The 15,738-nt window shown below is 44.2% G+C and overlaps 1 protein-coding gene across 6 annotated transcripts in view; it reads left to right on the top strand.

Moving 5' to 3' along the window:
* Positions 1-217: 217 nt before the first annotated feature.
* The window catches only part of LOC135208721 (endothelial zinc finger protein induced by tumor necrosis factor alpha-like), a 55,844-nt gene continuing 40,323 nt past the window's right edge, over positions 218-15,738 (top strand). For 2 of the 6 annotated variants that reach the window (XM_064241207.1, XM_064241204.1), the window contains exons 1-4: positions 455-537; positions 11,239-11,388; positions 11,790-11,930; positions 12,447-12,600. In XM_064241207.1, the coding sequence (XP_064097277.1) occupies positions 508-537; positions 11,239-11,388; positions 11,790-11,930; positions 12,447-12,600 (475 nt within the window). In that variant the 5' untranslated portion in view covers positions 455-507. Of the gene's footprint in view, positions 316-454; positions 538-11,238; positions 11,389-11,789; positions 11,931-12,446; positions 12,601-15,738 lie in introns of those variants that run through there. The other 4 variants (XM_064241205.1, XM_064241206.1, XM_064241203.1 and 1 more) reach the window with 4 other exon arrangements.

The raw sequence follows: 15,738 nt of genomic DNA, 5'->3' as shown, positions 1-15,738 counted from the left end.
TTATGGTTTTTTTATATATATATAGTGTATATATATGATATATATATATCTATATATATATATCTATAGTATATATATATATATATATATATATATATTATATATATCATATATAATATATATATATATATATATATTATATTATATAATATATACATATAGATTATATTTATATATACACTATATATATATAAATGACAACTTTGAATTCTCGGTACGACGATACCATATCCAAGTGTCCTCTTTGTAACTGTGGACTAAAGGTATTATTCTTTGGAATACCACGTTATTTAACAACGAAATGTTCGAAATGAGGTATTATAATAATGTTATTTAAGATTTAAACTAGTGAAATGCATGTTACTGAAAGATAAATTAAGTAAAGAGAAAAGGAATAGTATTAAAAATGTTTGTAAAAATGTACTCCCCTTAGTTCGTAGCTTTTTGTTTACAACTGTATTTCAGTAGCACTTTTCACAAGCCCTTAGTCCCGGGAAATGCGGTCCCATGCTATTGTTTGATAAAGGCTTAATAAATGTAGTTATTCTGCTTTATTGAGTGCTTGAGTACTGAATTATAATTTAGATGTAAAGAATCTTATTTTATTTTACGGTTGACCTACGTCGTCAATACCTAAGCTAGAGACACCCAGACCTACTAATTTAGGTTACCTATTCCTCAGAACAAGTTAGACACAATCTCTATTTTTAGCTGAATGTCAGTTTGTTGTAGGCTTAGAAACTTACGTACTTTAGCTTAATAACTTGTTACATTTACAGATAACCTAGGCTAGTGTCACTAGTTCTAGCCTAGCTAGGTAAGGCTTACCATACTGCAGACTCTTTGGCCAATAGATACTAGTAGGTACTACCTATTTATTGCTGGATTGTAGGCCAGATCCCTTACTCATTTGGGAGCACAGCCTGTGGATAGTTTTTAGGGTAAAAAACCGCATGGTTCAGGGGTGGACCATGTACGAGCAATGTGTACAACCCCAAGAAAAGTACATTATAACGCGTCCTGACACCGGAGTAGAGGTCTTCTGCGCCGTTTCTCACCAACAAGAAGTCGCGTCTGATGCCCATCTCCGATGTCAGGACGCGTTGTAATGTACTTTTTTTGGGGTTGTACACATTGATCGTACATGGTCCACCCCTGTACCATGCGGTTTTTTACTCTATATCCACGGTACGCAGTTACAGCTCCTACTGTCTAAGTACCCAGACCCAGTTGATCTTAATCCTGTGGCTAGTGTGTGCAGCGAAAGAATGGCCTACCTCTTGCCAGGACAAATTAGCTTTCCAAGAATATTTAAATGTGCGAGTAAGGCGTGAAGTGCCGTTCCACCACATTCTAACTGACAGCACACATTAACAAACTTTTACCCCTGTAAATCTGCAGTCCGCGGATATTTTTTCCTGTAAAAATCGGCGTTCTGAGGATATTCACTCACTCCCAGCCTGCTATTTGGGGGTGCAGGGGAGTGAAACACTCTCAGCCACATTAGCACATGGTGTCTAAGGTTAGGTTAGGTAAAAGTAGATCTATTTAGGTCATAGGGTGTACCCTCTTAAATTACCTACCTAGTATATTACTGGAATGTCTGCTATAGGCTAGTAGCCTTTACCCCTCACTGCATTGGCAGAGGGTCACAGCTTTTTTGTGGGGACGGGGGTTGAGGGTAGATCAGGTTAGGTCATAGGTTGCACCCTCTGAAATTGCCTACCTATTACAAGAATGCCTGCTATAGGTAGTAGCCCTTAGCCCTCACTGCATTGGCAGAGGGTCACAGCTTTTTTGTGGGGTCTTTGGGTAAGGTAGGTCTGGTTAGGTCATACAGTTGACCCCAGTATTTGCGGGGGGTTTAGGGACCACAACCACCCCCCCCTCTAAAAATGCTAATAACTGCTTATTTTAATCATTCAAACACCAAATATACCTTAAACTATCATCCTTAAATGCTTTAATATCATTATAGTCATCTTACAACATCATTACAAAGTCATCTCACAACATTACTGTACCTTTAAAAAATATATCGTGTGAACACCTACAACTATTACTGTACCAAGGCAAAATCTTATCAAGTTAGCCTTGTACATATTCAGGCACGCAAATTTTCCTCCATATGGTATTGAAGCTTTACAGTTTTCTTTTAACGTAGGTAAGGGTGACATTGGTACATTAAGTACTGTTTTTACACATGCAACTTACCCGGCAGATATACTTAGCTAATGTCTCTGACGTCCGACAGAATTCAAAACTCGCGGCACACGCTACAGGTAGGTCAGGTGATCACCCCCTACCGCCGCTGGGTGGCGGTAATAGGAATCATTCCCGTTTTCTGACAGAATTTTTCTGTCGCCGGTGCTGACAACAACTTTGTTGGTAGCTCCTGCTTAGAATTTCTTGCTTGCTTCGCCGAGGATTATTTGGGAAGTATTTGATCTTTGGTTGTTGGCATACGCTGTTTTTTGGATTTAGTTGGATAATATGTCTGATTTAACACCTGGAACTCTGTTTAGAGTATGTGTAAATGAAGGATGCAAGGTGAGGTTGCCTAAGGCGACTTTGGATCCTCATACTGTTTGTGTAAAATGTAGGGGAAGGGATTGTTCAGTTAAGGATACATGTGATGTATGCGAGAGCTTAACTGAAGTGCAATGGAAAGAGCTAACTGCATACGTGAAAAAATTAGAAAAGGATAGGATTAGAAAAGCTTCAGCTAGAAGTTCAAGTAGATCCTGTTCTGCGGAACAGGATAGTATTTCTAACCCTGCAGTAGCTTCGCCATCTTCCTTTTTGGTTTCAGCTCCTTCCCCCCGCAGCAAACCCGCAGATGCGTCTGCCGAGAGAGCCGCTGTGGAAGCGTCAATCCGCAATTTGCAACAGCAATTGCGAGATATAGACCAAGGTAAGGGTGAAGTGTTTAGTGACGTGTGCAGTGTCCCCAGTGCAGTGGAGGGGGCGTCTGACCGACTCCGCATCGCTCCTAGGCCTAGACCTCTTTCAGACTCCCATGCCCAAGGGAGGAGGAATGTCGAAAGCCGCAAGGGGGATGTAGAGTATCCCCAACGGTCAGGCGTCCCTTCAGCAGATCCTGTAGGCTCGTCCCAGGCTGCTGTAGAGAGCTATAGGAAAAGCCTCTTAAGGAAGTGTTTTTCCGACTCTGATTCGTCCTCTCCTAAGCGAGGATGGAGCTCATCTTCCAAATCGCGCCCTCTCAAGAGAGCCTGGAAACCGTCAGGAGAAGGCGCTCTTGACTCCAGCCCGGAGCCTTTTCCGGAGTATTCTCCTGCGCCTAAGAAGGCTATGAAGTCTCCTGAATCTTCACCAGAAGGGATTCGGTCCTCTACTAAGAAATTCCTGTTGGACCTTCAAGCGAATCTCTCTTCTTTAGTAGGCTCTCTTTCAACTAGTAGGCGCAAGGAGCCTTCTCGCAGGAAGGACGCCTCTCTTCCAGTTAAGAGTTCTGTTAGGAGACCTTCTCCTAGTAGGAAGGAGGAGTATAGTAGGCGATCTTCACCAGTAAGAACCTATTCTCCCCCGAGAGTAGACGACTCCTTTGATACTTCGTCTAGACAGGGAAAATTGTATTCCCCGCGTAAGAAGAGTCATAGCGCAAAGCGCCAAGAAGTAGGCTCTAGATCCTCTCCTGGTAGGAGTAAGGAGAAAGTCTTCATGCGAGAAGGTAGTGATCGGTTTGTATCTGTCAAACGATCTCCCAGGAGTAGGATCTCCTCTTCAAGTGGAAGGAAGGAACGAGAGAGGGGACTCTCTGCTCAGAGGGATAGAAGCGAGAAGGGCTCTCCTTCGAAGGATGACTTTTCTAGAAGGCGCCAACGTTCGATAGGACTCCTGGATGATAGAAGCCCTTTAAGTTACTCGAGAGCTCATGATAGGCTTAACTCAAGGGAGTCAAGCGCCTCTCCTAGAAGGTTCCAAGATTTTAGGAAGAACCTAAACATGGGTTCGCGCCCTACTCCTGGAAGAGTATTTAGAATGGACGCTTTCCAATCTCCTAGCAGGCGTCAAGAGCCTGAAAGGAGCCTAATTCTTGGATTCGCAGCCCTACTCCTGTAAGACGATCAAGAGTAGGCGCAAGCTCCTCTCCTCAAAGGCAGCAAGAGCCTAAGAAGAGCCTTGCCAGGGATTCGCGCCCTACTCCTGGAAGAAGATCAGGAGTAGGCTCTTACGCCTCTCCTCGTAAGATTCAGGAGCCTTAAAGAGCCTCTTGTCAGACTCGCGCCCTACTCCTGGGAGTCACAGAAGAGTAGCGCAAGCGCCTCTCCTCACAGGCGCCAAGAGCCTGAAAGGATCCTGACTTTGGATTTCGCGCCCTACTCATAGTAGGCGCTCGAGAGTAGAAACGAGTTTCACCGGATAGGCACCAAGAGCCTGAGGAGGTAGGGCTCTAGATCCTCTCCTATCAGGTATCAAGAACCTGTGGAGCGGCAGAGAGCGGAGGTTTTTTCTTTGCCGAGGAAACATATCTCGGGTATTGAACTGGAGGCTTCATCTGGCGAACTCTTGAAGGATAAGAGTCGCATACCTGCCAGGACTTCTTCACCTAAGAAGTCTCCCTCTCCGAATGTAACCTTGGAGGAAGTCTCGGAGGAGGAAGAAACGAAAGAAGTAGAAATCTCTGATTATAAGAGACTTTCAGCATTACTACTTCAGGAGTTTGGGGACTCGCTGTGTTCGGCTGATCCTCCTTCTCCAGGATCTCTGCTATCTAGTACTAAGTTGGCAAAATCCCCCTCTTTTGTCAAGATGCGGCCAACTCTCTCTATGAGAAAGGCCATTAAGAATCTGGAGAACTGGCTCCTGGTTAAGAAGGAGGCAGGTAAGACGGTGTTTTTGTGCCCTCCGTCTAGATTAACAGGTAAGCCGGGTGTCTGGTACGACACGAAGGAACCCATGGGGTTAGGCCTTCCGGCTTCTGCAAACGCGGATTTTTCTGCTCTGGTGGACTCATCTAGGAGACGCTCTCTACTGTCAGCTAAAGCGTCTTGGGGAATGTGCGAGATGGACCATTTACTCAAGGGTCTATTTCGCACTTTAGAAGTCTTCAACTTCATGGATTGGGCTTTAGGAGCTCTAGCAAAAAGAGCGCAGGATCCGGAGTTTGTGACGATGGAGGTGTTATCCAGTGTCCTTTCATGCCTGGACAAGGCAGTCATGGATGGATCCACAGAAGTAGCCTCTCTCTTTGGAGCAGGAGTGCTCAAAAAGAGATCAGTTTACAGCTCGTTTCTCTCCAAGTCTGTTTCTCCCTTACAGAGAGCCTCTTTGCTTTTTTCCCCACTCTCGGAATACCTGTTTCCTCAGGAGACAGTGAGGGACATTTCTAGGTCACTTTCGGAGAAGGCTACGCAAGATCTTCTTGCCCAGTCCGCCAAGAGGCTTAAACCTGCTGTGCCGATGGCTAAGAGAGAGGGAGCAACGAATAAAGTGTCCTTCCAACAGCCCTTTCGAGAAGAACAACCTCGAGACCCGCACTTAAGAGTAGAAGGCCTTTTAAGAGAGGACGATCTTCTCGAAGACCATTCTCAAAGCCGCAGTGAGACAGGAGTCCTCCAGACTCCAGTAGGAGCCAGACTTTTGAGGTTCGCGAAGGTCTGGGCTCAGAGAGGGGCGGACAACTGGTCCCTCTCTATCCTCGAGAGAGGATACCTGATCCCCTTCAGGGAAAAACCTCCCTTAACCACCACTCCAAATGGAGTTAGCGGCAAGATACAGAGATCCTTTAAAGAACCAAGCACTATTACATCTGGTGCAACAGATGTTAGAAAAGAAGGCTATAGAAAAGGTATTAGACATTCAATCTCCAGGCTTTTACAATCGCCTCTTTCTGGTACCAAAAGCCTCGGGGAGTGGAGACCAGTGCTGGACGTAAGCGCCCTGAATCACTTTCTGATCAAAACAACGTTCACAATGGAGACGACGTCTTCAGTTCTTTCAGCGCTAAGACAAGGGGATTGGATGGTGTCATTGGATCTGCAAGATGCCTACTTTTCATGTACCCTTCCATCCCTCGTCCAGAAGTACCTAAGATTTATGGTACAGGGCCAAGTATTTCAGTTTCGCGCCCTTTGTTTCGGTCTTTCCACAGCTCCCCAAGTTTTCACGGGATTGATGAAAAACGTAGCACATTGGCTACATTAAAAGGAATAAGGATATCTCTGTATCTCGACGATTGGCTGATTCGCTCTCAATCCAGGGATCAGTGTCTGGAGGACCTAAGATCGACGTTGGATCTGACTCAGTCCCTGGGACGTTAGTGAACCTCGGGAAATCCCAGATGGATCCCCTAGCAAAGCATTGTCTATCTGGGGATTCTGATGGATTCTCGGGGTTTTCAAGTGTTTCCGTCCATAGAAAGACAGGAACGGTGCATTCTAAAAGTGAAGACCTTCCTAGAGAAAGAACAATGTTCCGCGAGGGAATGGATGAGTCTTCTGGGGACTCTCCTCATTGGAACAGTTCGTTTCTCTAGGGAGGCTTCACATAAGACCACTTCAATTCTTCTTGAAGGAGAATTGGGACCAGAGGAATCAGGATCTGTGGGAATCTTTTCCTCTGTCCAGAGAAATAAAGGAAAACCTCAGCTGGTGGTTAGAACCAGGCAGACTAAACGAGGGACTATCGCTGCAGTTACCGAACCCCTCCCTAGTGTTGTTTACAGACGCTTCGGAAATGGGATGGGGGCGACGTTGGGCCCGAGAGAAGTGTCAGGCACCTGGAGTGGGGAACAGGTGTCCTGGCACATCAACGAGAAAGAGTTAGTGGCAGTGCATCTAGCTCTCAGACAGTGGGAATCCCAAGTCGCGAACTCAGTGTTGCAGGTAAATTCAGACAACACGACAGCTCTAGCCTACATAAGAAAACGGGGGGGGACTCTCCCTCTCACTGTACAAGAAGGCGAAAGAGCTTCTTCTATGGTCAAAGGAGCGGAACATCACGCTCTTAACGAGGTTTATCCAAGGCGAGAAGAACGTCAGAGCAGACTTGTTGAGCAGGAAAGATCAAGTCATTTCCACGGAGTGGACCCTGCACTCAGAGGTCTGCAATCAGATTTGGAGCCTATGGGGAAGGTCAAACATAGACCTGTTTGCAACTCATTTGGAATGCCACTGGAGAACTACTGCTCTCCAATTTCGGATCCAAGGGCAGTAGCAATAGACGGCCTCCTCCTAAATTGGGAAGGAATAGACGGCTACGCTTTTCCTCCTTTCAAGATCATAGGAGACGTCATAAGGAAGTTTGTTTTGACGAAAGGAGCGAAATTGACCCTAATCGCCCCATTTTGGCCAGCTCAAGAGTGGGTTCACAGAGGTACTGGAATGATGATAGATTTTCCAAGGTACCTTCCTTTACGGAACGATCTTCTCAGACAGCCCCACTTCGACAGATACCACAAAAACCTCCCCGCGCTCGGTCTGACTGCCTTCAGACTGTCGAAGGACTCGTCAGAGCGAAGGGTTTTCACGCGCGCCGCAAAGGCAATTGCAAGAGCCAGGAGACCTTCAACTATATGCGTGTACCAGTCGAAGTGGGAAGTGTTCCGAAGGTGGGCCAGGAATCAGAATGTATCCTCTTCCAGTACCTCTGTGACGGAAATAGCAGATTTCCTGTTGTATTTGAGACAAAAATGTAACCTTGCAGTCTCGACTATAAAAGGTTATAAAAGTATGCTTTCCTTGGTGTTTAGACATACAGGACTAAACATCACGGATGACAAGGACCTACACGATTTGATTAAATCATTCGAAACTTCGAAGTCCAAGACAGCTAGACCACCCAGCTGGAACCTGGATGTGGTGCTAAGGTTTCTCATGTCAGATAAATTTGAACCTCCCAATAACTCATCGTTTAGGGACTTGACTAGGAAATCTATTTTCCTCTTTGCATTAGCATCAGCTAAAAGAATAAGTGAACTCCAGGCTTTAGAAGGCACAGTGGGCTTCAGGAAGGATTCTGCAGTGTGTTCATTTAACCCCCTATTTTTAGCAAAAAATGAGAATCCTTCTAAGCCTTGGCCAAGGACGTTTGAAGTTAAAGGATTGACTTCCCTGGTAGGGAGAGAGATAGAGAGAACCTTGTGTCCGGTAAGGATCCTCAAGTTCTATCTAGAGAGGAAAAAGCAAATGGGAGGAAACTCAGAGAGCCTTTGGTGCTCAGTAAGAGATCCGAGAAGAACGATGTCGAAGAATGCACAGGCATTCTTTATCAGAGATATTATTACAGAAGCACATATTTCCTGTGAAGAGGAACATCTCGGACAGATGAGAGTTAAAGCACATGAGGTCAGAGCTGTGGCAACCTCCTTAGCTTTTCACAGGAATATGTCGTTACAGGTCTTAATTGGATCCACATATTGGAGATGCAATTCTGTGTTTGCGTCTAACTATTTGAGAGATGTACGTGTGACTTATGATAAGTGCTTCTCTCTCGGACCTTACGTGTCTGCGGATTCGGTGCTGGGACAGGGGGCTGAAACCAATCTAGCTTAGTTTAGATAGATTAGGAATTTTAATCTTGTGGTGTTGTTTTTTATGGTCGATTGAAATTGGTCAGGGAAAAGTACCACTTTCAAATTGTAGTGTATAACAAAGTAGTGTGGTCAGGTGGTCGAGATTGTTGTTTCATGCTCCTTTTAATGGTTTGGACCTAGGCTCTGTCTTGTAAGAGGGTTAGTCCCCGTTGATATGACAAAGGTGAAGGCTCTACCGTGTAAGTGGGATAGGCCCCATTGGTACGATCCGAAATAAGGCTCTGTCGAGTAAGCGGGCTAGCCCCCATTGACATGATCCAGAAGAGTTCTCAGTGACAGGTCTCATCCTCACTGGAACTCTTGAGGCAAGCAGACTCATAGACAGTACTCATGAAGTCTTCTGCCCAATAAGGTAGGAATCAAGGTATTTAAGTTTATTTATAGTACCTACAACAAAAGTTGTTTCCTGTTTTTTGAATGCTATTCATATTGAGTAACTATCTCTTACTCTCCTCCAAGGGTGCCAATCAGCTAAGTATATATCTGCCGGGTAAGTTGCATGTGTAAAAATGAAATTGTTAAGATACAATAAAGTTTTACACATACTTACCTGGCAGATATATACGTTTAATGGCCCACCCGTCCTCCCCTCAGGGGATAGGGGGAAGAAAAATTCTGTCAGAAAACGGAATGATTCCTATTACCGCCACCCACCCGTCGGCGGTAGGGGGTTGATCACCTGACCTACCTGTAGCGTGTGCCGCGAGTTTTGAATTCTGTCGGACGTCAGAGACATTAGCTAAGTATATATCTGCCAGGTAAGTATGTGTAAAACTTTATTGTATCTTAACAATTTCATATTTCAATACGGTATTTAAATATACATTGAAAAAATATATACGAAATAATGAAAAGTTTTAGATTACGTAAATTATACGGGTACTTGCCAGTGATGAATGTTGATTGAAGTGATGAGTTAGCCGTGCAGTTTGATGAATGACAATGAAGATATGACTGCACAACAAAGCAGAGTTGAATCTCCTCTGGGGGTGCCTCTTCCCCTTCTTCAGTCACTTTCTCAGGCTTTGCTGCTTCTCCATGCTGACGAGGGTGTTATTATAAGGTGCCATTGATGCATCAAGGGAATTTGTGAATTTTATGGAGCATTCCATATAAGGACCTCATTCCAAAGCCGACTCCTGCGCCTCCTTGATTATCCTCTTAGTCAGAACAGACGTTCCAAAGGTGCCCTCATCCTCATCCCTGTCCCCTGAACCTGGCATGTCTTTTTCCTTGCTGGCAAACTTTGCCAGCTCTTCTGAATCCTGGTCTGGACTGTCAGGGGGTCAGAATGGGCATCAGTGAGGGTTCCTATTTCATTCTTGGTGATGTCATCTGAGCCTTCTCCACTAAGTACCCCCACCGATGGGACTGCGTTATCACAGGCTAAACGTTAAATTTATTCAGGAGAGAAGCCAGTATAATTGTGAACACACTCCCGCCACAGCTTTTTCCAGCATGCATGAAGGGTCTCCTTTTTCATAACTTTCAATGATCAGTCTATGATGGTCAGACGTGGCTATTGTGAATTTATGCCAATACATATTTCTTCAGCATAAATTCATTGTCAGTGTCTATTTTATTCAAAAGGTGCTCGAGGGAGTTCTGGGTGCAGAGTGCCTTGAAGGCACAGATCACAGTCTGGTCCTTAGGCTGGAGGAGAGAAATGGTGTTGGCAAGGAGGAACTGAAGCTGGACTCGGGTGACGATCAGCATTTTCCATAACTATCAACACCTTGATGCCCACTCTGACCCCCTGACAGACCAGGATTTGGAAGAGCTGATTAAGTCTGTCTGTGAGGAAGAAGAAGCGGCAGGTTCAGGGGATGGGGACAAGGAGGAGGATGAGATGAGAGCCTGTCTGTGGAACATCTGTCCTGACTTTTGAGGCTGGCCAAGGAGCTGTAGGAGATGACTGGGGCATGGGATCTTAATTTGCAATGCTCCCTAGACTTTTCATATTGTCTTAATGGGATTTTGGCACCCTATTATAACCTCTTCATCACCATGAAGAAGCAGCAACAGCAGCTGGCTATCACCATACCATGAAAAAAGACCCTCCAAAGCCTCCTGAAGCCCCTGAAGAAGTGCAGTTGGTGGATGAACTGATTGAAAAAGCAGAAGCAACAGCCGTAGAGGAGATGTAACTCTGCTTTTGCAATCATTCATCGGACTGCACAGCTAATTCATCATCATCATCTTCAATCAACATTTCATCTCTGTTCCACAATATATTTGGAGATACGTTCCACAGAAAAATGTTCAATTAACTGAAGCCGTGAATGCTGGGGTCCACTGTATTCCCTCTGAAATCCTTGTTTCTTCAGTAGAGGGTTAGCCTAGGCCCAACCATGTGACCCCTACACCTATTTTAGCTCCTATTTTCCAATGGTTTTTTCACTTTGATAGTATACACTGTAATTGTGAATGTTAGGTGTAGCTGGTATCAGGAATAATTCTGTGTCAGTGACTCCTGATTTTTATGTGTACATTATTTTATTACTATATTTTATTACAGTATTGGCAAACAGCATTGTGCATAATCTTAACTCATACTAATCATTTGTTTTAGTCATAAAGGGGAATAATTGAGTTGATATCATGACTTAATTCTGTTTTTCATAAAAAATATTTTACTAACATGAGATGATTATTGAAACCTCTCTTCTGTTTAATTTCAGGACCAATTGTTACAGGTAGTGACCAGAAACATGGATGAAAATACAGACATTGCCACCACTGTTAGTCAAGTGGTGGAAGATGCTAAAATGCAAGTTTTAGTTATTGAACGACCAAGACCATCATTATCCTTATCATCACTAGTTTGCTTGGTAAGTTAATTTGCTGATGTGACTGTAAATTTGGTATCATTTTGTAGCTTTGTTGTACATTTTTTATCTTGTGGAAAGTGTAATTATAGATATTATTGAGACAAATGGTAAATACCATTAGAAAGATGCTGATAAATGAGACAACTTAACACGATCAAATGAGTGGATGATTTTACATTGAGTATTCATTTTAATCCCCCCACTACTGGTCCACATTTCCAGCTCAGTATTATTATTATTAATTTTGAAGCTACCACAGATATTATCATAACCACCTTTAATTGTGTCATTAATATCTATTTACAGATTCCTTAAGTAATTGGTTGAACTTGACTTTCAGTACTAGTATATGTTGACTGAATACTCTATACATATATATTAGTTGTTTCACTATCTTTCAGATCTGTGATCGTGTTATCAAGAATTCAGCTGAAAACTATGTTGAAGACCTCTTCCAGGAATCAAGTGTTACTTCTCATACACATCAGAAGCTCTCTGAGGTGCTGTCTTCCATAGTAAAGTCACCTTTGGATAGTTCACAGGTAATTTCTTAAATTATTATGTATATGAAGCCTTTGGAACGTATTTGAATTTGGGAATAACAAAACTTATTAGATTATCATTTGTTGCAGTACTCTTCACAAATCCCAGACACTCCAAGTTTTGTCATGTGCACATAAGTTTCTTCAAGTCCTGTGATGGCCAGCTGTATCACTTCTTGAGTGTCTTTTTGTTGTTAAAGGCTCGCAGATATTTTCACATAACTTTTAGAAAGACAGGACTGTCAGTGAAGATGTCTAGAAAGATAAGACCTTTAGTAATAACACTCAAATAAAGTTGTTCAGTTTGATACCAGAAGTTTGATAATTGCCTGGGTTACAGTCCTGTTCCTTAAGTGTTATTCCAAAAACTTGCTGTTTTGCTGCTTGATATTTTTTTTTTTAGTCTATTTGGTTGTTTGGATAAGTATTTTTCAGCATTTTTTGTTTGTCAGTTTTGCTGGTTGTATTCAAACAGACTTTATTTCTTGGATATTACTGTTGATTTGTACATTTCAGGTTTTTTCGAAAGCCCTTTGTCGTAGATGCTTCAGGCTTCTCGATGAACTTGATAACATCCAGCAGAGATCAGTAATTATAAAAAACAACATTGAAGGATGGTACAACCGCACTCTTCTAAAGAGACTAAATGTCCCGCAGCCTGCTGAAATGGGTGAGAAAATTATTGGTTTGCATAGTTATTAGCTCCAAAGTATATTAGCTTCCAATTCAGTTTGTGATAAGTTTGATGGTACAATACCTATTTAAATTTTTGTGCATTGGTAGAAAATCCATTGGTAGGTTGTAGTTACCAAATTTAGTAGATTTCAGATATAGGTAGCTAGATATATAAAACTTCAGTACTTGGTATGACAAGTACTTTAAAATAAAATTAAATATCCTAGCTTCTCTAGGAATTTGGACTATGCAATTTATTCAAAAACTATTTAAAGTAATCTGAACCTTCAAACTGTTTGTAGAAGAAAGAGGACCTCACAGGGTTAAAACCACCTTTACACCTGCCACCTCAGCATGAAAGCAATGAAATGAATATGTTCCCAAAAGTGCCTGTACCTCCTCTTTCATGAAATGAATATTGGACAACTGTTATATGATTTTTCTGTACTGAAAAGGGAATCATTAGAAAAATAGAGAAACTTTAGTATAAATTAAACTGCTGATGTGGCCATAATTTTTAATTAAATGTTTGATGTTTACTAGGTTTCCTTCCCAAATATAATACTATACTAGTATCTTTGTTCATGAAACTTACCTGCAGATATATATATAGCTGTATTTTTCCGAATCCGACAGAAATTTAAACACTTACGACACACGCAGTGGGAGTCAGGTGGTTAGTACCCATTCCCGCCGCTGGGAGGCGGGTATCAGGAATCATTCCCATTTTCTATTCATAATTTTTCTGTCGCCGGTGCTGGAAACACCTGTTTGCAGCACCTCCGTCCAGATTTTGGAAACTTACTAGCTACTTGAGTATCCCTTTTGGTTTTTCTTTGGTATCTGAATTGGATCGGTGGCTTGGCACACGTTGACTTTGGTTTGATTTGAATTTGGTATTGATTTTTCTTTGATCAAGATGTCAGGGTCTAGTTCTGCTAGCGCTAGATTTTGTTCCATGTCTGAATGTAGAGGTAGGCTACTGAAAGCTTCAGTAGACCCACATTCTGTTTGTAAAGTTTGCAGGGGGAATGAATGTACGTTTGAAAGTCGTTGTAAGGAGTGTGAAAGACTAACAGAGTCGGAATGGAAGGCGTATGAAACCTATCTTAAGAAACTTGAGCGAGATAGGTTAAGGAGGTCTCCTCCAGGAGTGCAGGTAGGCAAGATTAAATTATTCTCCTGCTAACCCTCCTTCTGTAGATTATGCTCCTACCCCTGTAGTGTTGCCTCCGGCCCCTGAGACAGTGTCGGTAGAAGGTAATACATTATCGCTAATTCTTGAATCGATTCGTAACTTAGAATCAAAAGTGTTAGCTCTGGAGAGCAAAAGTGAAGAGAAGTGCAGTGAAAGTGCCCCTTGTGTAGTGGAGGGTGCGTCAGATCGGCCTCATTCCGCCTCTAGACCTAGACCTCTGCTTGACTCCCAGATTACGGGGAGAGAGCATGTCGAAAGTCGAAGGAGGGTTACGAGGAACCCCCACCGATCTGGCGTGCCTTCGGCAGCTTCTGACGAACCTACCCAGACTGCCAAGAGCGTGCGCGTGCACGTCTTCTCAAGGAGTGCTTTTCTTCTTCTGAAGCTTCCTCCCCGCGCAAGGGGTGGAGCTCTCATACCGCATCACGTCCGTCTGAAAAGGACGGCTCGCGTTCGGGACGCTTCACGTCCAAGTTGTTCTCCGGAACTTTGCTCGTCGCCTGATAGTGCGTTTTGCTGCTTTTCCTCCGCAGAAGAAGCGTAAGGATTATTCGGAGGCGGAGTCTTCCCTAGATGTTTCTTTCGAGCGCCGCAGTCGCTCTAAGGTGCGTGAAGTGGCGGTTCCTGGGAGTAGCAAGAAGGCGTCCCCTCGCCACTCTCCTGCTCACAGGATCAGCCCCTCCCCAGAAAAGGAGGCTTCACCTACAAGCAAGATTCTCCAGTCTCTTCAGCAGCAACTTCGAGATGTTTTTCCTTCGAGAGAGACTGTTCCACGTCGCCGTAAGAAGGATGACAATCTTCCTGTGAAGAGGTCGAGGCGTTCTCCTTCTCCCTCTCCTCGCTCGTCTCTCTCTCCGTTTGAGTCTCCCTCTAGAGTTCGTTCTGCTCCCCAGCAACTTTCTAGAGGAGGCGAGAAATTCGTTTCTCGCTCTCGTGAAGCGGTTGTTTCCGCTGCTACGAAACTTGTGGATAAGAAGCGAGTTTCTTTAGATGCCGAGCGCGCTTCTGTGAAAGTCAAACGCGCTTTAGTGGACGCCGAACGTGACTCGGTGCAAGTTTCGCGAGCGCCAGTGGACGCTCAGCGAGTTTTAGTGGACGCTCGGCGCGCACCAGTGGACGCTCGGCGCGCACCAGTGGACGCTCGGCGCGCACCAGTGGACGCTCAGCGCGCACAAGTGGACGCCAGGTGTACACCTGCGGCGTTTGAGCGCGCTTCAGTCGGCGCCAGTAGATTGGCTTCGGACGCCAAAACGCGTGCCTACGGACGTCAGTTTTCCACTTCCGCAAGCACAAGCGGAGGCGGGAACCCTTCCTGTTCGCCGTTCTTTCTCTTTTGAGAAAGCTCGGGACTCTTCTTTACTTCCTCCGACTTCTCCAGTGTCTGAAGAGGAAATTAGTGACGCTTTCGTCGAAGTGGACGAAGAACAGCAGTTGGCTCCAGTTCGACGGACTACAAGGTTTTGACTCGTTTACTACAGTCAGTCTTTGCGGACACTTTCCAACCTGAAGCTCCACGTACTCCTCCCTCTCAGTTTTCGTCTTCCAAGCTGCTAAGATCTCGGGATTTGTGAGAATGAAGAAGTCGCTTTCTACGAAGCAAGCTTTTAGAAAGGTCCATGATTGGATGGAAAAGAGGAAAGCTTCAGGCAAGACTTCTTTCGCTTTACCACCTTCAAGACTCGGTGGCAAAGCTGGTATGTGGTATGAGACGGGAGAAAACGTCGGAGTTAAGCTTCCAGCCTCAGCTCAAGGAGACTTTGGTAGTATTGTAGACGCCACCAGAAGATCTTTTTGTCTTCCTCGAAGGTCTCGTGGACACATAGCGAGTTAGACTTTCACCTTAAAGGCCTCTTCAGGACACTAGAGGTCTTTAATTTTCTTGGACTGGTGCCTGGGAGTATTGGATGCCAGGTCCAGGAGTTCTGATTCCATCAG

This window comes from Macrobrachium nipponense, chromosome 35 (assembly GCF_015104395.2).
Source record: "Macrobrachium nipponense isolate FS-2020 chromosome 35, ASM1510439v2, whole genome shotgun sequence".
NCBI classification, from domain to species: Eukaryota; Metazoa; Arthropoda; class Malacostraca; order Decapoda; family Palaemonidae; genus Macrobrachium; species Macrobrachium nipponense.
Note: the sequence above shows the minus strand (reverse complement) of the source record. Positions and strands in the feature narration are given on the sequence as shown.